Source organism: Excalfactoria chinensis, chromosome 3 (genome assembly GCF_039878825.1).
Source record: "Excalfactoria chinensis isolate bCotChi1 chromosome 3, bCotChi1.hap2, whole genome shotgun sequence".
NCBI classification, from domain to species: domain Eukaryota; kingdom Metazoa; phylum Chordata; class Aves; order Galliformes; family Phasianidae; genus Excalfactoria; species Excalfactoria chinensis.
The window spans coordinates 14158247-14185034 of record NC_092827.1 but is presented as its reverse complement, the minus strand read 5'-3'; the positions used below and the strand labels follow the sequence as shown (position 1 = coordinate 14185034).

The 26788-nt window shown below is 37.1% G+C and overlaps 1 protein-coding gene across 5 annotated transcripts in view; it reads right to left on the bottom strand.

The window, feature by feature from the left end:
- Positions 1–229: 229 nt before the first annotated feature.
- The window catches only part of KIDINS220 (kinase D interacting substrate 220), a 55222-nt gene continuing 28663 nt past the window's right edge, over positions 230–26788 (bottom strand). The window contains exons 23-31 of one of the 5 annotated variants that reach the window (XM_072330941.1): positions 18046–18224; positions 16743–16969; positions 12387–12494; positions 11406–11462; positions 7933–7965; positions 4936–5085; positions 4179–4277; positions 2925–3173; positions 230–2606 (exon numbers count right to left, since the gene is read on the bottom strand). In XM_072330941.1, the coding sequence (XP_072187042.1) occupies positions 1335–2606; positions 2925–3173; positions 4179–4277; positions 4936–5085; positions 7933–7965; positions 11406–11462; positions 12387–12494; positions 16743–16969; positions 18046–18224 (2374 nt within the window). In that variant the 3' untranslated portion in view covers positions 230–1334. The remainder of the gene's footprint in view (positions 2607–2924; positions 3174–4178; positions 4278–4935; positions 5086–7932; positions 7966–11405; positions 11463–12386; positions 12495–16742; positions 16970–18045; positions 18225–26788) is intronic. The other 4 variants (XM_072330937.1, XM_072330938.1, XM_072330939.1 and 1 more) reach the window with 4 other exon arrangements.

Sequence of the window (26788 nt, the reverse complement as noted above, 5' to 3'; positions counted from 1 at the left end):
GAGGTGGCCACCTCTCCACAACAGACTCCTTCAGAAATGTCTTCCATATTTCAAACATATCTTTATACTTGATGGTTATTCAGTACTGTATTAATATCAATACTGCTTTAATGCACCCTTTAATTAAATCTGTGATGTATTTTAATTGAAACAACATGCTCATGCCGTTTTTAACACATGAAGAAACAAAACACCACAGTAAATAGAAATTTGGACACAAATCCAGAAGGACGGTTTATTTTTTTATTCTCTTTGAACTACCAGAGTTTAGTTTGAACAATTCTTCCCTTGCAATCATGCAGATTTCACTGGACCGGTACAGGTATTTACTACAATCACAAGCAGGTACTTAGATGACATCAAAACTTTTAAATACCGTACTTCAGAAATAAAGAAGCTGCCACACAGCCCTGACTAAGTTTCATAAAGTACATATTACCTCAAAAATGGCAAACACTACTCATTTTTCGTTCTGGAACCAAATGATAAACACCGTACCAAGGAAATATCATGCACAGCAACAGATACTCCTTATGTTCAGATATCACGTTCACACTTTATCCTTGTAATATTTTAACATAGCTTAGGTGGTTGCATCTACTTAGACCAGAAACTACCAAATGATGTACCTATAATAAATAACCGACTTGCTAAATCAATGGGGAGGCATTTTTCTTATAAATTACTGCCAATTCCAACAACACATCAAGACAACGTTCCTTATAAACCTTATCACCACTCTACCCAAACTGCACAAATTCAACTGCAATTACTGAACTTACAGCAAACGAAAGAGTACACACAGCCAAACAGGTACCTTAACACTCAAAATTTCAACATACAAATGTTGCACACCTTATTCCACTACTTAATGTAAAGTTTGATACGGATGTCACAGGCTGTGAGATTCCATCTTCTGGCAAATCAAATGGCAAAGATGCGTGGTCTTAACCTTAATTTTAAGGTATGTAAGTACGTAAGACTTAACTGGAATGTTCTGGAGGGGTATTACATAACCCAACAGAAAAATAAAATCACATTTTAATGATTAAAGTGTATGTACTTCTGCAATGTATGCCTATGACCAAACACTTGCACAGCATCTTAGGGAACTGTTTTTCCATGCTGACAAGCATTAGTTTAATTTGTAGGGAAGGACTGAAATAATTTGTTCTAAAGATCACTTCTTCTCTTCAAGAAAATGAATGAAAATAATCTAAATTTTCTAAGTACAGAACTGAAAACTTAAACTACATCGCTTAATGTAACCACACACTGACAACAAATTCCAAGCAAGCTACAACACGGGGGCATTCTGTTTGAACCTCATTTCTTTAAAGGATACTCTCTCTTTCTTCTCCAAAACCAGCTCCATCTGAGGCAGTGACAGTGTGGAGCTCTGATGAATCTTTTGAAAGCCGTGTGTAACTGGAACGCTGGCTCCGCTTGTGAGCAACACTTTTCAGGTTCTCATTCTGAACGGCAGTTGAATTGGCACCTGAACTCGGGTTCAGGATGATCTGAGATGGATCTCTCATACCTTGTATCTCTTCAAAATTTTGATTAGCTCGATTGCTTGGAGCGCTGTTATTATTCAGGGTTACCGTACTAGGGGTTCTATTTAAATTATAGACCTTCTGGCAGGCTGGCCAATTTTCCTCTGGGCTACTTGCTATCAGGCTGCTTTCTGATGGGCTCTTCTTATCTTCTGAGCAAATCGACATGCGAACAACGGCTGGATCTTGAAGGCCACTAAGGCTGTGTGGAATTCCTCTCTTTCCACTATTACTGTCATCTTCAAGCTCAATGAGATTTGCCTTTTCAAGCTGTGAATCATCTGTTCCTTCATTATGGAGAGAGTGATTGGGAGAACTTTCATTAGATCTTACACCAGAGTCAGAAGAATCTTTTTTATCCAAAAGCGCATCTGTCAAGTACTCCTTGGCTTTGATGAAGGTTCTAATAGGTTCAGATCCATGTTCTGGAGACTTGGGCTGTTTGTCTGCTTTTCCGTCCATTTTCTTATCTTTACCTTCCTTAAGGAGTGGAGTGTTATCTGACTCTTCAGTTCCTGACTCATCTTCATCACTTGGAAGTTTCTGATACCGGAGAGTAACTCCCTTAAGCTTTAAATCTGCAGCCTGGAAAATACTTGTTCTTTCTGATGATTTCTTTCCCAGTAGAAGCTTGGAACCAGACTGATCAGATTTTTCATCTTCTTCAGTAATAGGATCCAAAGGAGATGCATCATTAGTAGAAACACCTGAAGTACTATAGTCAATAACATCATTCCTCTTCAGCAGGAAGGACTTTCTTCCATCATCTTGTTTCTGCTCACCATCTTTTACTTTCTCTTGTTCCGCACTGGAATGCAGGGACCCCCCCGATGTACTCTGACCCATATAGAAAGCACTTGAACTGTGAGGGGAAGACCTTCCACTTACAGTAGTGGAACTGGCACCTCCTTCTAACTGTGACATCTGAGCAATATATTCTCTGTATGCATCTCTATATTCTGCTTGTACCTTGTCAGTGAGCTTTGATATTTCAATACTTGAATCTTGAGAGTTAAGACTTGAAAGGCTTGGAGTTCTGCGAGTTTGTGACTGCAAAAGAAAAAAGAGAGAGATAACAGTTATATGAACTATTTGTCTTTTACTGACCACTCTAAATGAAGTAACCCAAAGCATAACTCAAAGCGCAACTTGAAAAACCAAGCACGTGCCTAAATTATTTTTTGTTTTGTTCTGAATAGGTCACATCATCGACATCGTCAGTGCTCAAAAATTTGCTCACCACAGTCACTTACAGAGCTGAAATTAACTGAACTGTTCTAGGTTCTTCTTGACCCATTCATACCCAAGAATATAAAAAGCCCTAGACTTTACCAGTATGCATGTAAAATACATCTGGCTATTAAATACCTGCCAACTTAAGTTACTATGGCGTGGAGGAGCTTCATCAAGACCAATTGTGTTGAGTTCTTCAAAGCTGAAGTTAAGTGTATAGGGCGCTTGACCAGAAAGACCTGTAAGTTCAGTGTGAGGCAACTCAGTGCTATGCCCAGGACGGCGAGCAAGTTCACTATGAGAAACTGCAGAGGTGACATGTTCAGCTGCTCCTCGAGGATCTTCCTGAACAGCCTGATTTTCTGAATTTCTCATTTCAAGTATCTTAACACACACAGAGGGGGGAAAAAAAAAAGAAAAAGAGAGAGAGAGAAAATGCAAAGTTAATTACATAGTCAAAAAAATCTCAAAATTGATAAAGAATAATTTCATTTCATACAGGAGTGTGTAACTCAGCTGTAAAAGTACAGTTGACTATGATTGTGATAATAGAAAAATACAAAGAAAGAGCAGTTTACGAACCGAGTACATTTACTGTCTTTACAGCAAATGGCATTTTAATATTAAGAAGTTTTCTTGTATTTACAAAATTACTTTCTGCAGGCCCTTACATAAACGCACATGACACAAAACACTTGGAATATAGTCTTCTGAAACAAAGTGAATAATATATATCTAAAAGCAAGGACAAGCATTCAGTTTCACAGCTTTAGTCAACCTGTCTTGTAATTCCTAGTGTTCTAAAGACTGATTTAGCAGTTCAGAGACGCACCTCATTTTCAGAAAGAAAAAGGTAGTACCCAAAAAAACTTAATGGAAAATGCAGTTCTGTGATTCATATCCTTTACTATAAAGCTGACATAGACACAGTGCAAGAAAGAAAATTGGGCATCTATAAATGATTAAAAGCACATGAGAATGCCACATTGAATTCTAGCGTGTCAATTAAATTACTGTCCCTTTATCTCATTGACTGGATCTTTAACTTAAATTCCATTTAAAATGGTTCTCTGGCAATTGTGTGCCATGCATGAGCCAAATTTCAAAAGTGAAAAGGAAATCCATACATGAAAGCCAGTTCTTACAAAAAGAGGGGAAAAATCTTTGAAGTTCCCAGTCACCTAAGACACAAAGCCGTAAGCAACCAGCCCTCAGTTGTGTATACTCAAGATAAGATGATGAAATAACAAAATAATAAATGCACGCATGCTTTAAGATGGTAAATATAAGATAAGAGGTGTTTTATCGGTGTGAGAGAAAAAGATAATCTGGTTAACAACAGAAAAGACTAATTTACAATGTCCCGGAATTCTGAAGAGGGGATCTTACCATGCTCCTGAACAGATGCCAGTCACCAAAATTCATATTCATTTCTTTTTTCAGTTCATCGGTGTTGCACTGAGCCAAGACGCGGCCATTTATATTTGCCTAAAACAGTAAATCATGTCAATTACTGACACAACATCAATGGTGGAAAAGTAACAGACCAGAAAGGTAAAACTGGACATACTGATGGGACCACTAGCGAAACTCCCCAGCACCACTCCTAAGTCCAATCCTATGTAATAAAAACTCTTTTTTTTAAAGAAGAATATTTATTGATGATTGTAGAAATGTAGAGGATTCTTCTCCATCATGAAATAATGAAAATATTTTCCTAATACTGAGCCAGTAACAGAAAAATGTACTCTCATCATTCATCTACAACAAAAGAGATGTGCCAGTGTTTCAGGGAAAAGAAAAACCTGCTACCTGGGTTTAGAACCCATTTACAATACTATTTATCTACATACGACAATTTAAAAATCATTTTTATTGTTTCTTTTCTTTAAATAACCAGTCTCATCAGTATGTACGTTTTTCAGTCTCTTCTTTTTGTTTCTGTTTTTAAGAGAGCCTTTTCTCTGTGAAATACATGCTTGTCTTAAAAACGATCTTCAAACTCAGCATGTATGGAAATTAAGATGTTCTGATGATACTCAGTGTGTTACAGTAAACACCTCCAAAAGTGTCAGCTAAATACTTCCTCTTACATGTCTGTGTCCATGGTAAAGCACTAAACACACTAATGAAATTCAGCTGATACCTTTCTTATAATTGCAGAGTACTGAGGCAGCATACTCTGGTCCAGACCATCTATTTGCTTTAGCTTCTCACATACAGCTTCCACACTCATTGTGCTCAGAGAGACATGTGAAACTCCTGTGGTTGGTCCTGCACCTGCTCCTCCTCCTCCCTGTAAGAAGCAAGAAGGTGCACATAAAAGATTTGTTCAAAAACTCGGTACACCCACAATGTCACAATATGCACTGCAACAAGCCAAAGAAAATTAAAAAATGAGAATAAGAATGCACAGGCATTTGTAACTGATATCAGAATATTGGTATCCTGAGAAACATTTATTGTAGTATTTACATGAGAAAAAACAACACAGCATCTTGAGTCCTGCCAGCATGAAAAATAATTCTCCTAAATACATTATTTAAAAAAAAACAAAAAAAAAAAAACATAAAAACCAGGACTAGGAAGTGTTAATCAAATTCAAATGCAGCTTTATTCCAAGTTTCCCAGTAATTTTAGCAGTTAGTTCAGTTTTTGCTGGTTATTTATTTATTTTTCCAAGTATTCCAGACACAACTTAAGATTTTCCTGTCCGAAAAGACTCCTGGTTTAGCATAAGACAAAGATGCCCTGAAACACAGCTTCTCAGTTACTTGGATACACTGGATACTTTTATCACTATTACTCCATATTTTTTTTTCCACAAAATCAGTCAGGGTGCTTAAATACAGTCATCACAGCACAGAAATACAGGGCAGTACTGCTGCTGCCCTCCAGGATTCTAAAGGATGTTTCATGTATCTGGAGCTTTGGCAAGATTCAGGTAGAAATTACTCATATCTCAGATCCCTAACACCAGTTGCCATGATAATTCTGCCAGCTTCTGGGCATTTCCAAGGAAGTGTGGAAAAACAGAACAAATGCATCTGTACACAAAATAATGTGTTCTTCCTGGATGGAAGCCTGCCCTGTGTAGGACAAAGTGCAAAGCTCTCAACAGTTCAAATTGTTCCAAATTCCAAAAAGCAAAATCAGGAACAGTTCTATCAGCTGTGAAATATTCGTATAAACTCCTCCAGAAAGGGAGGTGGTACCTTCCCTTCCCTAAGCATAAAAGTTTTGCTTTCAGTTTTGTAGACAATCCACCAAAATAAAGCTCATTTTGGGAGGATGCAAAAGAGCTTCCAAAGCTTCAGAGCTTATCAGCACATGCATAAACTCTGAGATGTAAAAGTACATTTTGAATTTCCAAAATTCAATTAATGAAATAGGGCTATATTTCTCAATGATTTATATATATATATATATATATATATTCTCTAGTCCCTGATATATACATACACACAGGGACTAGAAAAAGCCTAAATTTTATATATATAAAACTATATATAATATGCATATGCATATGTAATATACATACATATGTATGTTACAGTTAATCTCACAGAAGAACTGATAGTAAGTTAACATATTCAAAGATAATTACCTATAAAAATCAAGACTACATTGAATGATGCTAACCATACCTAAATTGTCAGAAAGAATATTTGAGAAGTATTGAAAAATTTATTCAGCTATAAGGCAGCAATCCTTAAACTATTCTCATCGACCTTAGCCTCAGTTATCTCAAACTCACTGTTATTGGAAATATCCTAATCTGGGGAGGTAGGCAACCTTCCTACCTAAGCTACTCAAAAGCATCCAACTTTGAATCTCAATCTGTAATTCCTCCACAGTTCTCAGCCAAATATGTTTGAAATGGCCTTAAAACAATCAATCCATCAACTTCATTTGAAAGCACTAAGGGAGGTGGTGGGGATCCGAAGCCTTGTGTTTAGGTCATCTGGCTGAAAACAGAGCTGAAGCTCAAGTTTGTTTCTTTTAAACGTTTATATTTCAATATTTGAAGTCAACTGGACATTAAAGACTAAAGACATTCACACTTGTGGGGTAGGCAGCTTACCTAAATTACTGTATAAAATCAAGCGTTACACCTTCACTACGATGCAGGCACCTATCATGGTGACTTGGTATTCCAACCAGGGACAAGACAGTTACTTTTCAGGCTCTACAATGTCTTCCTACTTAGGTGCTTACAATGCTGTCCAGTTAAGATATTAGGCACCAGACGAGGCGTGAACTCAGATCTCAATCTAGCCTCATTTTTAGCACAGCTAAAATCCCCATCAAGATAAGAACATAAACCAACCACCAAAACCACTTCCATTTTTCCTTCAGACTGGCAAAGATTTTTGTCTAATATTTTCCCATAAGCACACTATTTGCTATCGATATGAGTTATATTACATCAATAAAGGTAGTCAGTGAATTAACTCCAAACTCTCTTTCCAAAAAGCAGTTAGATCAATTAAAACAAAAGAAACAGTTACAGCCAAAATCACGTGGAGGTACTACTACAGTGAACCATCCCCAAGCAACGTGTGCGAGCAACTGCCTTTGTTCTCTCAATCCATTAAACACAGTATCTATCAGTAGCTACAAATCAATGAAGTTTCTAAGACACTTCTAAGTTAACAACTCTCCTCCAGATCAAAATATTTTGTTAACAATCATGAACAAGTCATACTTTCTGCAAGCAGGAAGAGTTAGTTTAGGAAGTTCCTTCTGTGTATTCAAAAATATGGCAAAGCAATCTAATATTTAGACTATTTTTGTTGAAGTGTGAACTGTTGGAAATAGATGCACATTCATCCAAAACATTCTTTATCAAAAGCACTCTCTGAAGTAATGCAACAGCTTTAAGGATATTGCCATCACGTAAGTGAATTAAAACTGTACTTAAACTGACATATTTTTCAGCCTTAGTGGTTTTGTTAAAGATGCTTAAAGAACATTAGTCTGAGAAGTATTTGCCATGCAAAAGCTAAAAGCAGCTTGTCAAAACAAACCTCAAGGCTAGTAATGAGCATTAGTTTACAGACAGCCCAGCATGAAGCGCCAGCATGATAGCTTCAGAAATGACTCTAAAAAGTGAATGATAATTCACAGAAAGTGGCTGTACCTGTCTTGGTCTGCTTAACCCAGACTTACACAGCTTTGAGGAAAGGACAAAACAGAACAAAAAGAAACAACAGCTTAAAGAGACATCAAAAAGATTGTATATAGAGATGACATGCTCACAAGTAAACACAGGAAACAACATTAAGATAGAAAAGCACTGTACTGAGATATTTTCATAAGGTGCTGAAACTTTTAAGATACACTTTCATAATACACAGTTAGTACGTGCTATGTGAATACTATTTTCCTAATAAAACACTGCTCCGCTTTGCACTTGTAAAACAGCACAGCACTCGCCGCACTTTGCTTGCCCCGAAGTTTGACATTATATTTCTAACCAAAAATTTAGCTTTAGATGCATTCTCCTGCCATTTCAAGGTCACGCTACATCAGCCCTGTACCTCAAATAGTTTTGAAGCCTTGTATCTAAGCATTTTAAACACTCATAGAACTGAAACAGTACTTTTAAGAACAAACAGGATTAACAAGTAAACAACAACATAACAACGCCACATAAAAGCATCTGGAAAATACATAAAAAGACAACTCCTATGCCACACACCTTCATTGGTGCTCAAACTGCAGAAAAGTACACGACATCAGTTGCCCTTCCTTTGTCCACTGATGCTATCACTACACCTGAAGAATGCCACCAGATTGTCAGGCACAATCTGCCCTCGGTGAAAGCTCTGCTGGCTGTCTCAGATCACATACACATGTCATAAGTGCTTTAATGTAGCTGACATGAGGATCTGCTCCATGATCTTCCCAGGCACAGACATAAGGCCCACTGGCCTGCAGCTCCCCAGGTGCTCCTTTCTACCCTTCTTAAAAACAGGAGTGATGTTCCCCTTTTTCCACTCACCAGAGACTTCATCTGACAGCCATGACTTCTCAAATATGATGGAGAGTAGCTCAACAACTACATCAGCCAGTTCTTTCAGGACCCTGGAATGCATAGACCTGTCCACATTCAGTCTTACCAGGTGGTCCTGAACTTCTTCTTTGCCTACAGTGTGAGGGGTTTTGTTCTCCCAACCCCACCCAGAGGTTCAGGGACATGAGAGACACCGGAAGCCTGACTGTGAGTGAGGACTGAGGCAAAGCACTCACTGAGTACACCTCAGCCTTCTCCAGGTCTGTTGCAGACAGTTCTCCTTTCTGAGAGATGAGGTACACTTTCCCTGGGCTTTCTTTTCTGACTTCATGTACCTTCAGAATCCCTTCTTATTATTCTTCATATCCCTCATCACCAAGTTCAGTTCTATCTGTGTCTTGGCTTTCCTGATCCTGTCTCTACATGTCCAGACAGCATCCCTGTACTCTTCCCAGGCCACTCATTCCAACTTCCACTCCCTGTACTTGTCCTTCTTTTCCTTCAGTTTGAGCAGCAGGTCCTTGCTCAGCCATGCTGGTTTCCTGTTTCCCCTGCTTGGTTTCTTGCATGTAAGGATGGAGAGGTTCTGCGGTCGGCAATAAAGATGTCCTCAAAGAGTTGCCAGCTGCATTTCATTCCTTTGTCCCTAAAGGCAGCTTCCTAGTTTATTTATATACAATGTATGCTCTCAGTGTAGTCTCATTTTCATTAAGCTAACCCAGATTTACATTGGTTTTATTTAAGATTAGAATTTGGAATTTTAGATTTCCACTCTAGCCTAACGTCAGATGGCCAACAATGGAAGGGGCCTCATTCAGCTCATTCGGTTCTGATTCTACAAGCCCCCTCTTGTTTTCAGTCCTCAAATCAGTAACAAGCCTTTGTGCTCATTAAGTACTCAATGCAGATTGTTTTAAGTATATTTCATTAATTTACATGCACCAGTGTGCATATTAAGCTGTAAGTTAAAACTTTATCATTTACATGGTGGTAGTGACCCATCAATTGAAAGCAACCTAGTAGCTGGACTGAATTATTGTAACTATAATCTATGGACAGTTGCAATGTCTTCAACAAGCATGATACTTTAAGCACTGTTCACTTTCACTGAAATTTCATTGCAGAATGCAAAAATAAGTGTTTTCAGAATAGAGAAAACCCTGGTGAGGCAACCTGCCAGGCACACAGAATACCACACATTAAGAACATTATTGGAAACTACTCAGGAGATTTCCAAAAAGACAAAATTTTACATTAACAATAGGGTAATCCTCAGGAAAAGCATATAATCTCATATTCTGTGTTACTGAGTTTCACAGTAAACTCTGAAAAAAAATGGATATAAACGCAATCCTTCATTATCACTACATCAAAGTTTCTTTTCTACATTGTAACTCTCATATTTCCTAACCTACAACAATCAGATCCTGTAAATTTTCCAAGTATTTTCAATGGTTTGAGCCTGCAGCCTATCTGCTTATGATACACACTGAGGGTAACAGGTAGAAGAACAACCAGATCCAGGTCTGCTCCTGGAGCTGATGAGCTCCTTCTCCCTGAGATGAGTTTCCACTCTTCATTCCCACGTTCCCTTCTACGCTTACAAATGCACACACACTTCTACTGTTTTCTCACAACACACTGACAAGCTGCAAAGGACTGAGAGGACAACAAGATACTGAGATCAGAAATCAAATACAGAGAAGACATCAGCATCTCCCAAATTATACTACAAGAAAAATTTACCTCTAAGTCATCCCTTCACTCAGGGTAGAAGATGACCTGGGAAACAGAACTTCACGGTAAATTCTCCATTGCATTTTCACAATTGATAAATGAAGTTTATGTGCAGTTAAACATAGTAGTTCTGAAATCTGTGTTCGTGGGTTCTTTCTTCCATTGCACAATATCACAGATTTTTTATTAACTGCAGCTTTAACTTTTCAGTGTTGCCAACAGCAACAACGGCAGCAATACTTAAGAAAATGGTTATAACTGCATAACCTCTTTGGTGGTAGTATCTCCACATGACTTTTCACTTATTCCCAATTAGAATTAAAACAGATACCCATAAAGAAGTCATCTCTGTGCAAATATTGAGACTAAAACAAAGAACAAGTCACAGAAGATATCAGTGTTAGCGTTCTGATTCAAGCGTTAACCTACAGCCTGTTATTTTATTCCCATGGGACACTGCTTCGTACCGCATTAACTGCAATGGCTCTATGCCACCAGCTAAAGAAGGAGGGATCAGGTGAGAGCTGACTAAAGCAGGAAACACAAAAGTTACTTCTCTCTAAAATCTAAGCCACAAATGACCACCTATTATTCTCCACACTGCTTAGCTAACACAATACGCACAACAGCTACTGAGAAAGGCAAGGGAAAAACTACAGGGGAAAAAAATCTATATCTTATAAGTGAAATATTAGCTCTTAAATTCATTCACAAACTACATTAGTTTTCAGCTACTCTATATGCCCACCAAAGCCACTGATGCAGTGTTAGTGAACTGCAGTTACGATTAATGCAGACTCATTACTGCTGAGAAAGCAATGAGATGCTAAAATTTCCACACCACATGACTACTCATTTACCATTGAGGGGTCTGTGGGTGAAGAAAGCCCCTCATCAGCATCCTCCTTGATAACATCCTAGCAACAACAAAATATTATGGTTTGGGTAAAATGATCAAGGGCTAAACAAAAAATATGAAGCAAATAATGAATGAGAATGATCTCATAATAATACATAACTCGACAGAAACTTATTTGCTTTCTGTTTGTGATTAAAGAAAAGACTTTAAAACCTTTTGATAGCTTCGTTCAATGTATCAATGAGCTAGAATTAAAGCACTGACAAGTAAGGCTTTTACTGCCTCTGTTTTATGGGGTTTTTTTAAGCTTTCTTTAGTTCTTAACTCCATTTGAACAGCCATCTGTCAGAAAATAAATATTCTTAATAGGAATTATTCTATAGGAAGCCAGAAAAGTCTGTTCGTTCTTCCTTTTCAATGGCTAAATAAAGTTGAATTACATATACTTACAAAACCAAGCTAGAACTAATGCACGCTTAAGACAAAATGTATTTTGTTTCACTTGAATATTTTAAACATGGCTTTTAAGTTCTTTCTTTGGCCTTCCAACTTGTAGAAAACTTCACAACATTAAGAGATGTAAAGTTATCTTCTCCAGATGCCATAGAATTTGTTTTACTATGAATTTGAATATAAATTTATCACTAGCATTCTCTTCTTCTTATAACACACTGTACTGTATCAATTTATCTACTGCAGCACAGTTGGCACATTCACTGAAATGTTTTCCTGCTAACATGACAGGTTAAACTCCTCCAATCTTGATACCTGGATGATAGAATTTGTTTTCAACTCTAAGTAGCTTCTAAAGTTAAAACAAAATACATTTCACATTACATACCAATAACACCTTTGCTTAAACTATTCATAAAATAGAGCTTGTAATTGTCTAATGCTGCATTACCGTTAGCAATTTTCATTTACATTATCCACTGTACTTATTGTCTAGGTTAGTATGTGAATTAACCTTCAAAATACTTACTAGGCCATTGCTCTGATCTCTGGACAAACTCGTTTTTAGTGGACGTGAGATGAGATGAGAACTGCCAGGGTAATACCTTGGCATGTAAAGACATGGGGCAAAGAATGGCTATGGAAAAAAAAATAAATGTAACAAAAAAAAAAAAAAGGGACAAACAATTACACAAATCAAAATGTAATAACAAAATAAAACTTATTTCAACAAAACACATTCCACAGTTGAGTTTAATAAAGTGAAAAGAGCAATTATTAACAGTGTTCTTTTTGCATTTAGCAGAATTGAATCAAAAGCTCTGGAGTGAGTTCTTCAAAACCCCTCAGCAACTGACCCTCCCTCCCCCCACTTCTCACCCCAAGGCCAGCAGGTGCCTCAGCATGGCTTGCAGGAGGAACGGAGTTAGGGGGCTCACAGGAGTTACGCACTAACAGCTGTTTTGAAAATGTGATAAGGTTTCACGCTTCTAATATTTTTCATTGATCTCAGAACTGCTGAACTCATAATGAGATTTTCAGTAAAATGCAAAATACTTCATAGTCCCCGAAACAGTTGAACAAAAGCAAAAATGATATTAATAAATGACTGTTAATAAAGTCACTTCTAAGACATACAGGGATCTCAAAGTCACAAATTACTTCATTTTGAACAAAGTACTCCATATGCTCCAGTCCTTCAAGCGCTAAAATCAGCTGCATGAACATATTTCCTGGAACCCACACGGTACCCACTGGCATGCGACTGAAATGTGTGCGTGTGTGTACATTTGAGAATCACAAACCTTACAACTAGTAACGTACTTAAGAAAAGCTTTTCCAATTCCGTTAAAATTTGGTCTTGGCCTATCTATGAATGTCAATTAGGTTTGGAAGTAAAGACCTTTGTTTCCTTCCCTTTTAAGGCAATGTAATGGAAAACCAACAGTCCTCACACTTTGTGAAAATGAGAGTTACAGAACTTTTTACCTTCAATTATTTACTGGGTTCTTCAAAAAGAAAAATAATAACAACAAAAGCCAAACGATCCAAAAACATACTGGTGTTTTTATAGACAACACTTATAAACTATCCTGCTATTTATGAAACAGAACGTACTACTTGGTTTATGTTTCTGCACATGACAAGACTTTAAATAGTCCACTGCACCAAATTTAGTGTAGACTAAACCATCTTACAACTCGATGGCCAATCTATGAGAGAGGAATAAAACTCACGGAAATATTCAGTAAGGAGAAAAACAAATCGAAACTAACAAAAAAAGCATTCTGCAGTCAGAAGCAGCAGTAAATGAATGGAGAAACAAAAACTTAATTCACGTGTACATCAACTATGATGGCATATGCACCAGCTCTGAGTAATTACGAAGAAATACATCTGATTCCCTATCCTCGGCTACAACAGGCAGTCTTTGCACACACAAAAACCACAAAAAGTTCACATGCTCTTCCAACATATAAAGATGCACGGTATGCACTGTTATCATTACTCAGAATGTGGGAGCTGTTTATTCTGTGGTTTTCAACTTGAGTTGGCCAAATAGGCAGGAGGACCGATGCTTTAGCTTTGCCTCATATGCACTGGTTAGTACAGGATGATTCAGGAAATCCACTGCCATGAGGCACAAGCTCTATGGTATGTCGTGGAAATAAAACTCTTCTCAAAAAAAGGTTTATTTCTCAAATAATTAAATGCTTCCGTTTTCCACTAGCAGCTTAAACCACGTGGAAAACCCACAAGCATGAGACGCTTAATTATGATACCACATTCACACGCCTGGCTCTCACTGCAGGCTACCCTCTGAAACAAAGTGAGCACCTGTTTTTCGGTTGCGAGTCATCAAACTACCAAGCAATGAAAAAATTTGTCCAATAAGGCAATTATACCACAATTTTTTCACAATTTCTAATTATGCCTCATGCCTGCTTCAGTTACTCCAATGCTTCCCACCTGTGGAATTAATTCTCCAATATCAAATTTAAACTCTGCAGTCTCAGCTCTCAAAGTACGGTAACACAGGTATCGTGAAAACAGGAGATCGGTATAAATACATACTAGGCATAAACCAGTGCAGAGCTGTTCTACAAGTTTGCAGACAGCTTTTAAAATCATAAGCACAGCCCAGGTATCAAAGAATCTGCTGCTATACCGATGTAAATAATAAAATAAAATTACATGCCATCATTTCTAATTCCCGCTCAGTTAACTTAGACATGCCTACTGCTCTGATCTTCTCCATTAGAAACATGAGCTCCATGACAGCAGCAATTTAGGGAAGCTGAACTCGACACCAACCAGACAGGGGCAAACTGTTAGCCTCTACAGCTGTCCAAAACTAAGAGCAAGAGCGCCAAGTTGAAGAGCTGCTGAAGTGGACTGTAACACAGCAATGCACAGGGAGAATGGGGCTTTAAACCAAAAATGAAGAGATTGTGTGACTGGAAGTTCAAGAGCATAACACGGGAACATCTGAAGAACAAAGCAGCAAAATACAGAACATCAGAGCAGTATTTTCTGAATAAAAACATCAAGAGCTTTGCATAAGAGCTCTAAGGTTTGTTTTGTTTTTTCCTTAAGAAATAATGATCACTTACGAACAATGGACAGGAACCATTATCTGGACAGAAGAAGGCAACGTATCCACCCAAAGAACTTTAGAACAGTTTGCCTTAAAATTCAGACATCTCCAGAACAGCATTTGACCCCACTGCACTGTGTCATATGGGTATCCAAACACCTTCCTCAGATACTGAGAGCCTACTCATCTGTCAGTGTTCTTTTATTAAATACCACTCTTCCAGAAGCAAAACGTGACTGAAAATGCTCTCAGAAAACCTTTCTACTATTGTGAGGTTCTCACTATTTATCTCAGTATGCAGTGTTTTATACCTCAGAAAAGCACTATAAAATTCCTTAGAGAAAGGCCAAAACAAAAACACTTGAGTCTTAAGAAGAAAAAATTATCATGCCTGAAAGTCCATGAACAAATGAAATACTTGTAAAAACAGCTAACGGCTCACCAATAATTGCTTTTTTTATTGATCATTAGAGCCGTAAAAAACATCGAAGCTTCAACTGCAAGTCACCACATACTTAAAACCTTGTCATGTACAGGAACAGACCAAAACCGGGGCTTCCAATTAAACACTCACTTGAATTAAGTGAGTCAGTATCAGCAGGAAGATTAATAAGACAAGCATTTATCAGTGTTGGGCAAAGAACACATTTTTTTAGGTTATTTTAAACAAAACAGTATATATGCTCAATATAGCATCAATATAAGAATAATTTTAGAACAGATAGAAGGCTCTGTGCTAATTATACTCTCTTCTGCCTTGGTTGATGAACATTAAGTAATAACTCATTTTTTTGCCAGCTTATTAGATTGAACCTTAACCTACTATCATACCTTACTACTTAAAACTGCATACAGGAGCCATCTATCACTTACATCCTCTTTCTGAATACTTTTTTCTCCCTGATAACATTGCAGGAAAAAAAAGGAAAAAAATAAGGTTTAAAAATACTGAATATATCTCACAAAAATACCAAGTTATAATTTACCTGTGGAGTGCGCTCAAATTTTAAATAACTACAAACTAAATCACTCTAAGTAGATCAGTACTACAAATATTGTTGTAAAGTGTATCTAAAAAGGCATTCTTATAAACAGCTGTCTCACCTAACAAGCTGATTTATACCTTAACAACTAGGAACAATGTTCAAAACAACAGTTTCTCTTACACTGTTTAGATTCAATCCCAATTTACAATATAGTAAAGCAGTGCAACTTACAAGTGAGCCATGTCTAGGAATATGTTTTCTGATGCCCACAAATAACTCAAAATTTTATGCAGTTTATGGTAATTCTTTTAACTGGTGCAGCACTGGTTAATGATAAAGATCCCAGAATAACTTTAAAAAGAGATAAAAGGGAAGACATGTCTAGATACGTTCTTGCTGGGCAGTTCCTCCAAAGTTTCTGCAGTTTACCTAATTTACCAAGAAAAAAAAAAAATGGATCTTCTCTAATGACTGTAAGCAAGTATATGAAGAAGTGTGCAGAACTTACAATTTAAAAAGCAATATGTGCATATACATGTAAAGAGTACCTACAACACCCTACAACTAAGCAGCATATCTCAAAGTGTTTGACCATTCTTCCTTTTGTGTAATATTCTAATGCAATTTACCTCATTTCCCTGTGAGACTACATGAGTGAACATTACTGTGAAACGTGCTGTCTTTTGGACAAGGCTCCATTTCTAAATATAATTTGCCTGGGTCTTTTAAACGTTTCATAGATATCACAGGCAACACTACCAGGTTAAATGAGAAGAATATGAATTGGTTCTTCATTATTTACCCGATTGTAAAACGGATGCTGAGGTCCTGTCATACCACTATAGTAACTGCTGTGAGGTTGGGGTGACAGAACTCCACTGTTGAAAGGTCCATTGAAGGAGGTTGTAGAAGAACAGGCAGATGAAGGCTGACTGAACAGAGATGCTGCTCTGCCAGGTGCATCATGTAAAGGCAATGTGGGATAAGGAAGTCCTCCTATATTCATTTGATCTCTTGCAGCACGAACATCTGAAAAACAAAGGAAGAAGGAGAATGAGATTGAGCCTGAGATACTTGAACAGGTTTTGATTTGCTTGCCCACCGTGCCCAGTTCTGGGCCCTTCAGTGCCAAAGAGACACATATAAAGTAGAGAGAGCCCACCAGAGGGCTAAGAAGATCCTCCTGTTAGGAGAGGCTGAGAGAGCTGGGGCTGCTGGGGCTGGAAAATAGGATGCTCAGGAGTATCACACCAATGTATAGCAATACATGGAGGGAGGGTGCAGAGAGGATGGAGCCAGGCTCTTTTCAGTGGTGTCTAGTGACAGGACAAGAGGCAATAGGTGCATACTAAAAACACAAGGGGCTCAGTTCCCACTTAGGATACTGTCAGACCAAACACTCGTAAGGATCACATTTTAAATTTAAAGATCAGATTTTCCTCAAAGATTTAGCATCTTTACGCAAGGAGAAATATTAAGATGTCTTGGCCTTACTCCACATCAAACAGTAACCTCTGTCATATTAGAGGTCACACCAGTCCTCTTCAGTAGTTGTCAGAATATTTACTGTTAAGAACATACCTGAATCTGAACTCATATTCTGAGGCCACAAACTAGTAATGACAATGAACAATAGCTGCCCTATTGGCAATTTAAATATCACCCTAACACAGACTAAAAAAATGACTGAGAGGTACCAACTGCACGTGTGTCTAGCAGGGGATGCTTCAGATTGGAGACATTCCACTCTATTTCACTGGCTTCAGTTCTAAAGGAACTGATGCCACCTAAAATTGTTAAAATCTACTTGGAAGTAAAACTGCATATCTACGAATAAAACATCATTTTGATGCATGTACTCTTTACCCATAAGTGCTAAAGCTACTTTTGAATCCATCATTAACAATACTTTGTCCATTCTGAAGAACTACTTGAGTCTAGTATGATTTGGCCTGTATATAGTTCAGTAAAACTGAACAACTTTTTACTGAAGTCAGGTCAGGTGATGTGAAGGTCTGAACTGAAGAACAACTCATGATCCTGAGCAATATGCAAAGTAGCTCTACCTCAATTATCATTTTCCACTTACTTGAAAACATGCTTACCTGCAATGATTTCTCGTAGTTTGGGATCTAAGTTGACAGTACATGGCAAAAAGGTTCTTACATCACGCGCTACAAGAACAGGTGTTCGTGAAGACAAAAATACTTCAAAGTTCCGTATATCTCCATCAATTTCAAGCAGTGGTTCAACATCTTTAGTTGTAGGAATATTCTTTGAAATTCTGGAGAGAGAATAATGGATAAATTATAATCAAACTATAATACTTAGAGTATGGCTATTCACTGAAATCAGATTGGGAATTTATAGCTCTAACTTCAAATCTAAACCAACATCAAGTTTACGCGTCAGCATTAACCTCAAGAACTCGTTCAAGTTCTAATACACAAATTAGAAATTTCAGAGTTAAAATCCCAATTCCACAGTTAAAATCCCAACTTCCAAACTAATATTTCTTCCAACAGGAAGAGTCAGGCTTCACAGACGTTGATCAGAATCCACCTGTGTGAGATTTCATGGTAAATAAGAGTCTGCTTCCAACTAACTCACCTTCTAAGACAAGATGCCACAAGTACAAGATGCCTGATGTAAATACTGCTCTCTTACATTAAAAATGTAATTCGATTGTGTGCAAATCTCCCACTCTGATCTGTTAGTACTGTCTTGTGCTATACTGAAATTAATGTTAGGTCAATCCAGTTAATTTTACCAATTATTAGAGAAAATAGCTAAATGGACCGTGTACCTAACAAATAAGATGCTTCTGCTATACTGTGCTTTTACACGCATCTACAAGTAACTCCTTGTTCTTCATATCAAGAGTGAGTGGTCAAAAGTCAGGAAAAATTAAGACAATAGACACTATCAAAGTAAAATCTGTCCAGTCAGCAGAATCTGATTATCTCAACTATGCAAGAAAATCTGGCTATTACGCTAGTTTTATATGAGGCAAAGTGGAAAACCCTATGCATAAATGTACATGTTTTTAAGTGAAAGACCATAATTTTTAAAAACCAACATTAATGTACATTTCAGTTATGCATATTTATTTTCAGTACTACAGACAAGAGTTTAAAACTAGCAAAATGAAGATTAAGTCAGTACTGAAGTCAGGACCCAAGGAGTTAAAAGAGTGGCCTATTTCAACACTTAAATCTACAAAATAAAATGCTGAAAGAGAATGTGACATAGATTTAAATAAAACACACAGCTGATGAATCACATGAAACAAATTAGCTGAATTTTAATGCCAGCTCTACTTAAGTATGAATGTGAACAGTGTTCTGAATATGATGAACAAAGCGTCTGTTCAGAAGCCAGTAGCCCACTGCTGGTGTACAGATTGAAGTCTCTATTCTAACCTCCTGAGCTCAAGGCCTTAAACTACGCCTCTGAAAGAAATATTTATGTAAATGATAATCTTTTGGCTAAGGGCCACAAGAATGGTATGTGTCTGTACTTAGATAAAAAACCAAAACAATAAGTTAGCATGTAAAGCACTTCAGGAGTTACTTTTTCCAGAATAAAAGTACACAGATCTAAGAATTAAGCTCTATGTGAGCACTCTATTCCCATTGCCGGGCTAGATACTCCTGAGGGGAAAAAAAAAAATACTCTTTCAATTAGAAACATCAAAAAAAGCTTCAAAAGTGTCACCATTGCTGAGTGTCTGTTTCTGTGAAAAATATGGGCCAAAAACAGAACATTACGTTGATAAAAGCTCAAAAATTCATTCTACTATGCCCCTGGTGGCCTTACTACCAGCAGCTATCATTAAAAGCTGCCTTCAGAGTGGATTAAGTTGTATTCCAACAATGCCCAATAATGATTTCCTCAAGAAAATATTTGAAATACATACTGGTATGTCATTTGAATATTCCATTCAGAAGATTTGCTCCATATCTCTTCATTTTTGTTCAATTTGCATTTCTATGACTAACTTGGAAAATAACCACCATGGTCCAGCAGCACTGAGTGTTGCCAGCACAGGCTGAAGGCAGACACTAAGCCATCAGGCTCTATGTGGCACAGCACGTTTGCCACCACCTTCTGTAGGAGAGGTCACCACCATAGTCCTATGTGCTCCTTCACCACCAAGCCAAGTGGTGAGCTGAGCACAGCTCAGATCTAGAAGATCATCCCTATCGCCTTTTCCAGGCCTCCCCCCGACAGCAAAAACAAAGACATTCAACAAGTTCGTCTTCACACATGTAAAATAATTTTCCTCAGCTGTTTCATTGCAGCAAGTAACTAGGCAAGTCAGTGTCATTTAACATATGCACACCATAAAAAGCAACTGACCTAATTAATTAGAACTATTAAGAAATAATTAGAGCAACAGAAGGCATAAGCAAGAAGGCAAGTCATGTTTTACTAATAACGTGCCTTTTAAGTTTTTCTTTAGATATAGTTTAAGACAAAACTTAAAACAGTAACTTAAGCTGATCAAGTAATTTTTTCTTTTAAAATGACAAAAAGCCATTTTTCCTATAGGTCTAATGCTAAGGAAAAGAAAAACATTGAAAATGTGGTCCATTCTGAAATGCAAGACAAAAAGTTTATGCTTAACAACCTGGTCATTAGATATCTGTTCTCTAATATCTAATGAACCAACACCAGCGACCTGATACTTTGCTCTGCAGTTGCGCATCCTACTCTTCTTGCACCTGGTCAAAATAGCAACAGTGTCTGCAGGCACAAGGGTGTATTTCTTCTAGATTAAAAGTTCGTATACAAAACACTCCACAAAATTTATAGTACTATCAATCTATCAACAATAGAGCTTGAAATACTCTTCAAGCTGCAACAGGTAGCTCGGACGTTAAAAAGAACATTTGCTCATATACAAACTTGTATAAAGACAGAAATAAAAAGTCATCACACACTCAATAATAAAACAGAGGAAATCAATGTTTTACTTTAATAAAGACAAAAAGGGAAAGCGATAGTTTGACATAGCTACCTAGAAAGAAAATTATAACCCCCTTGGTGCATATTAAGCAGTACAGAGACTTCACTGAACAGATGCAATAGCTATTTAAAAACTCCTATTACCATAGGTATTCAGGAAAGCTCTCTTTGCAAAACCAACTATCCAAGCCAAGTAACGGTAGATAAAGCACTTCTTCTGAGTCTCCTGGTTTTGATCACTTAAGAAAGAAAAAGCATTTTCTTAGAAGATGGATATTTAATAAACTTCTAATCTCCCATGTTCAGTATCATGCTCTACCACTGAGCCATATTACAACGATCAGATTTTAATTTAACTTTCCCGAATACTCCCTATGCCAACTTTCTTTTTAATTAAAAAGTGTTAATAGAGTTTAAAATGTCTGATTCATTTGCAGCTTTACAGTGCTATTTGAATTAGAGAAAGCAAAAAGATTTTTTTTTAAAAGAAATACTTATTAAATAGATAGAAAAGCAGCAAAATGGAGCAGTGAAGAATTTAAGACTGCTCAAACCTGCTCTGCTGCAAGCAAAAAAAGTAATTATATTGTCCTAATTAGATGTCCAACAGGATCACTCACACAAGTAAAATATGAGAATACTTCATTAATCCATGTGCAGTATTTACGCCACCAAACGTCGCTTGCAAAGCTTTTTTACAGCCTTATGCAGGGATTCTTTCATTCAATACCTTCACCAGCAGGATTTTAGATTCCTAGCAAACATTTGCAGTTGATGTAGGATTTGAAATCACACGGATATGAGCCGCTGAGCATATTGTGTAGCCAAAACACGCATTTCCAGACCATCAGCTTCCACCACAACAGTTTTTTCCATTTTTGAATAAATATTTGAATAAATATTCTATTTTTGAATAAATATTCTATTTTCTGGCGAAAAGCATTCGTCAAGCACAAAAAGACATTACCTCCAATTCTATTTCCCAACGTTACTGACTCCCCCAGAAATTCACAGGCCTCGAGAACTGGCTTACGTGAGTAAAAATAAAGGTTCTGTTTCCAGAAATTTCTGTTTATTGTGTTGCTAAAATTAAGACTTCTGTGTACTATCCAAAGTTAATATCAACTAGAAGAGTTTGAAGGAACTTAAAACACACAGGTGCTTTGTTTTAACCAAGATTTCATTATTGCACATTAACTATAACTTCTTTAAATGCTTATCTGGAACGAAATTCAGAAATATGACTAACTAGTCCACATTACCAAGGTAACTAAGAAAAAGGCAGAAAATACTCAGAGAACTTCCTTTCTCTAGTGTTCTGTTTAGCTTTTGCTCCAGTCCTTTTCTCTCCCCAGCATTTTTTCAACAGAACTCTCTTCATACTTGTCCTTCGCTAATCTCTGTCCTTCTCTTTCATGCCTTGCCTCATGCACTGCGCAGTTTGGGAAATCACAGAATGGTTTGGGTTGGTAGAGACCTTTAAGATTATCTGGTCCCAACTCCCCTGCTATAGACAGGGACTCCTCCCACTAGACCAGGTTGCTCAAAGCCCCATCCAGTCTGGCCCTGAACACTTCCAAGATAGCAACACCTACATCCTCTCCAGGCAAAGAATTACTTCCTCATATATAGTCTAAATCTACCCTCTTCCAGTTTAAAGCCATTTTCCCTTGTCCTGTCGCTACATGCCCTCACAAGAAGTACCTCCCTCCCCAGTCTTCCTGTGGGTCCCCCTTCACGTACTGGAAGACCTCTAGAAGGTCTCACTGAAGCCTTCTTTTCTCCAGGCTGAAGAGCCCCAACATTCTCAGCCTGTCCTCACAGGGAAGGTGCTCCAACCCTCTGATCATCTTCCTGACCCTCACCTGGACCCGCTCCAAAGTCTGACATCAACTGGCATTCTAGCTATTAATACTTGGACGTTATTAGCATAAGAAACCTAACTTTCTGTGTCCTTCACTGTAAGTAAAATACAACTAAAGGAAACTGAGGAAAAAAAAAAAAGTGCACATTAAGTATTTAGAAGCAACGTCTCATTGTGAGGTCTCCAAGAATACTTAATTGACTCCTTAAAATAAGTGATTTAATTGAACCTGGCCTAGGCAAAAGATTTTTGCAGAGAACATTATGACCAGAAGAGACGAATGTGGCACTTTTAATTTCTATAATCACTAAAAAGCTACACTGCTTAAATTAATACATCAATAGATTTTATACAAGTTGCAAATCCCTCAAAAGTTAATTTCACTCTTTTTATTGAAAGGTATTTAAACAGTGTCAAAACTGGAATTAACATAATAACCTTCCAGAAAAGTTACATTTCAAACAATCTTGCTCATTTCAAATTGTTAGAAATTTGCAGAAAAAATATATAACATGCTTTTTAACAGAATAATTTAATAGGTACTTGTCTAAAACACTGTAATGGAAAAGTAGACAGATAATGCTTATCTTCAGTCTTTATTTTACTCCTTTTCTTCTTACTTATGTATATTAACAAAAAAAACCCCTCAAATGATTTAGACAAAAGCTTTTAGCTCAACACATAATTGCAACAAAATTACAATAATTGTACCAATTAAAATAATCCTGAATGAACAGTTTGTCATCTTAATGTTCCAATGGTTTACAGAAGGATCTACTTAATTAGCTGAAATTGCTTTCCAATGTTAGTATCAAATGTCATTTGTTAAAAGTTGAACGATTTCGAAAATAATTTAACAAAGCAATTTTACAAAACACCAAGAACCAACATTTTCTTTTCAGCTGAATAAAGCAAGCAGATGTGTCATCAAATTGCTATAAAAATAAATGAGCCTTTATATGGGGAAAAAATAAATTTTACTACTAGTGCTACAGAATACTTTTTTTCTGATTTTTTTTTATGAAATCCATTTTTTTAAAAAAAATAAAATAATTTCATACCATTTCTACCTTAGTAGTATTTTTAGTATGCTGTAAATACTCTTCCTAAATTGAAGCAGTAAACAATAAAGTACAAATATTCAACTACAGGCATTTTCCTGACTTCCTAATTTGGTTCACATGGGCTTATCACGCAAAAGATTTGAACTTATCAGTAAAATATAGCACCAAATAAATCTACACTATATAACTCCAAATCTACAATAATCAAGTTTTGTTTCATTTATTACTACATTAATCTTTACCAGATGAGACTGAAGAAAAAAGGAAAACAAGAGGATGAGTTGCCTAATAGAGATTAAGTATTCCTCCAGTTAGTTAGCAGAGATAAATATTTCTATGATTACTTCCCGAAAGTGGTAACTTCTGGGACTTGAAGAAAAAAAAGCAACAAAATCATACACCCATAACAAAACTGGAAAGGTAGTATCTAGAGCTGAAGAAGTCAAAAAATCCCAATACTTTCCATGATTTATAAATTAGCCAGAGTAGATGCCTTCTACAAATTATTCCTTAGAACAGTATAACAGTTACAAATGCGTTAACAAAACCTAAAGAACTATAGCTAGCTTACATCCTTCAGTTCTGCCCACAAAAAAAGTCCTGAATAAAAGAAAGCTACTGTTGTTCTTCTTAACTTGATATTTTCTGCTTATGCATGTGGATTTGCCATCCAACACAGGTAGGTATGTACAGATACACGGACATACCACATACATTAAATTCAGCCGGTGATTTATCAATTTTATCTTGTTGTGCTTAAAACAATGGCTACTTACACCTCTGAGAAAAGCACAACCATTTTCTCACCCTGGAAGATCTCTCAGTTTTAAAAACCAAAGATGTAAGATTCTTGATTTTCATAGTTTTCTTTGGTTTCCAAGAAGCACGTTTTCAAGGAAATTAAGTAAAGGGCGGAGCTCCTAAGCTGAACAGATGGCTTGTGAGCGTTTCTTCTATCTTGAGCCAAGCTATCATGTTCTAATACTTTGAATGGATGTGTAAGAATAGGCATGTCACAAAAATTCAGGGACCAGCAATAACTTGCCAATATCCTCAGAAAGCTGTCTTAGTACCTCAGTTTGAGCAAAGCTGGGGGAAAAAAGTGAGAGTTAAGACTGTCCCTCATGACATCATGCATGACAAGCAGAGCAACACCAAAACTAGCCAGGAGGAATCATCTAGGTTATGTGACTACCAAATTCTGCGTCATTAAACAAAATGTTAAGTCAGTTCTGGGGACAAGGACTCTCTCCTCAAGTATCTTTAAGCACTAAGAGAGCAAGTCATGGTCTCTCCTTCAGGACAATCACCTTAGATACATAAGCTGCATTTCTCACTGTTTCACCACATAACGGCTACAATTATATTCAGAAAGATAAGTAACCTAGACTGCATGAGAGAGCAGACAACACCATGGATCTATCAAATTATAATTACTGGGCACATATTCTGTCCACATGGGCAACTCACCATGCTTGCCAGGATAGGTTTCTGCAATTGGCCACACAGGCTGCCCCAAAACACCTGGTAAAACTACTTTACACACAGAATATTACATTAAACAGTCACTGCTGCCTCTCTCTTCCACATGTATTTTTTTTTCTTAATTGAAGTAGCCATGGCTGCTGTGGTTTGTGCTGAATCTGATCTTTTCCTCCTGATGTAAACACACTCAAACCACATTTATTTGTGCGTGTTTTTTAAGAGCTTCAACTACTGACTCTCAATGATCTTGAATAAACTTCAGGTGCAAGGAAAAACACCATAAAACTCAGCTTAGGTCTCTGCCTGCAGTAATTTCAGGGGTAAAAATTTAAACATCCAAAGTTTTTCAAGTGTTTTCAGGTTTGTTTAGTCATTTTCTGAATCCTCCTCTTGAACTCAAGAGGATAACGAATGCCTGAAGTTCCTCTTCCATCTGTGTAAACCTTAACACATGGAACAGACTTTAACCCATAAAGGCAGTCCAGCTACTAGAGGTCATGAAAGTGACAGACTGGTAAAGCCACCATAACTAGAAAAGAACTGAGTAGCTCACAGCTGCAGCATCTCCCATCTGCACCTTCAGAGCTCACAAGGACAAAGGCCAACTGGCAAGATGGATACAGAATCGCTCCAGTGACTTCTAAGAGCAGCTTCCAATAGACAAAGATTCAGTTTCTGCCATGATAAGGATACAAACAAGAAAACGTGTTCAGCAAATTCATCTCATTTAATGAATCAACTTAATGAGGAAAAGGAATGAGAAGATATTGCCCTTGTATAACTGGCTTTAACATTAATATTTTTAATTCAGAAGATGTTAATATCTAATCACTGCTTTCTACTGCCTTAAACAGTAGAAAGTATAAAAAAGGAGTAAGATGGTTAAAACTCAGATCCTCAAACTGAAACAATTAACCAAGATCTCTAGGGGAAATACAATTCCAGTGTCTCAGTCTCAAGGAAAACTTGAAAATCCCAAACAAAGGCAAAAACACTCTTTACAAAGGAAAGCAAAACTGGAATCATTCACAGCATGAGAAAAAGGAAAAAATATATATATATATCTGTGTTGATATATATAGAATAAATTTAAAGTGAAACTGGGGCTCTTCTCATCCTCCAAGCTCTTTTCTACTTGGGTACATCCATTCTGAAATACAGTGACTAGAATCCTACAGCGATCAGAATGGAGTTGCACCACAGATACGTATAATACAATAACTTCTTTCATCTCTTTGCTAAAAAATCCTAAAGACACAACTTCCTTTTCTGCGTGCTGTTGAGCGCTGAACATACTTCATCTGTCAGCAACGCATTTGTGAATTTTCTTCATAGGTGCAGATCCACAGACCACAACTACATCAGCAGCCTCACGGATGAGGTCATTTTCCCCAGTAGGCTAAGACACACATATCCACAATGACTTCCATCTGCAATTTGCTCATCGCTACTTCTGCAACCCTC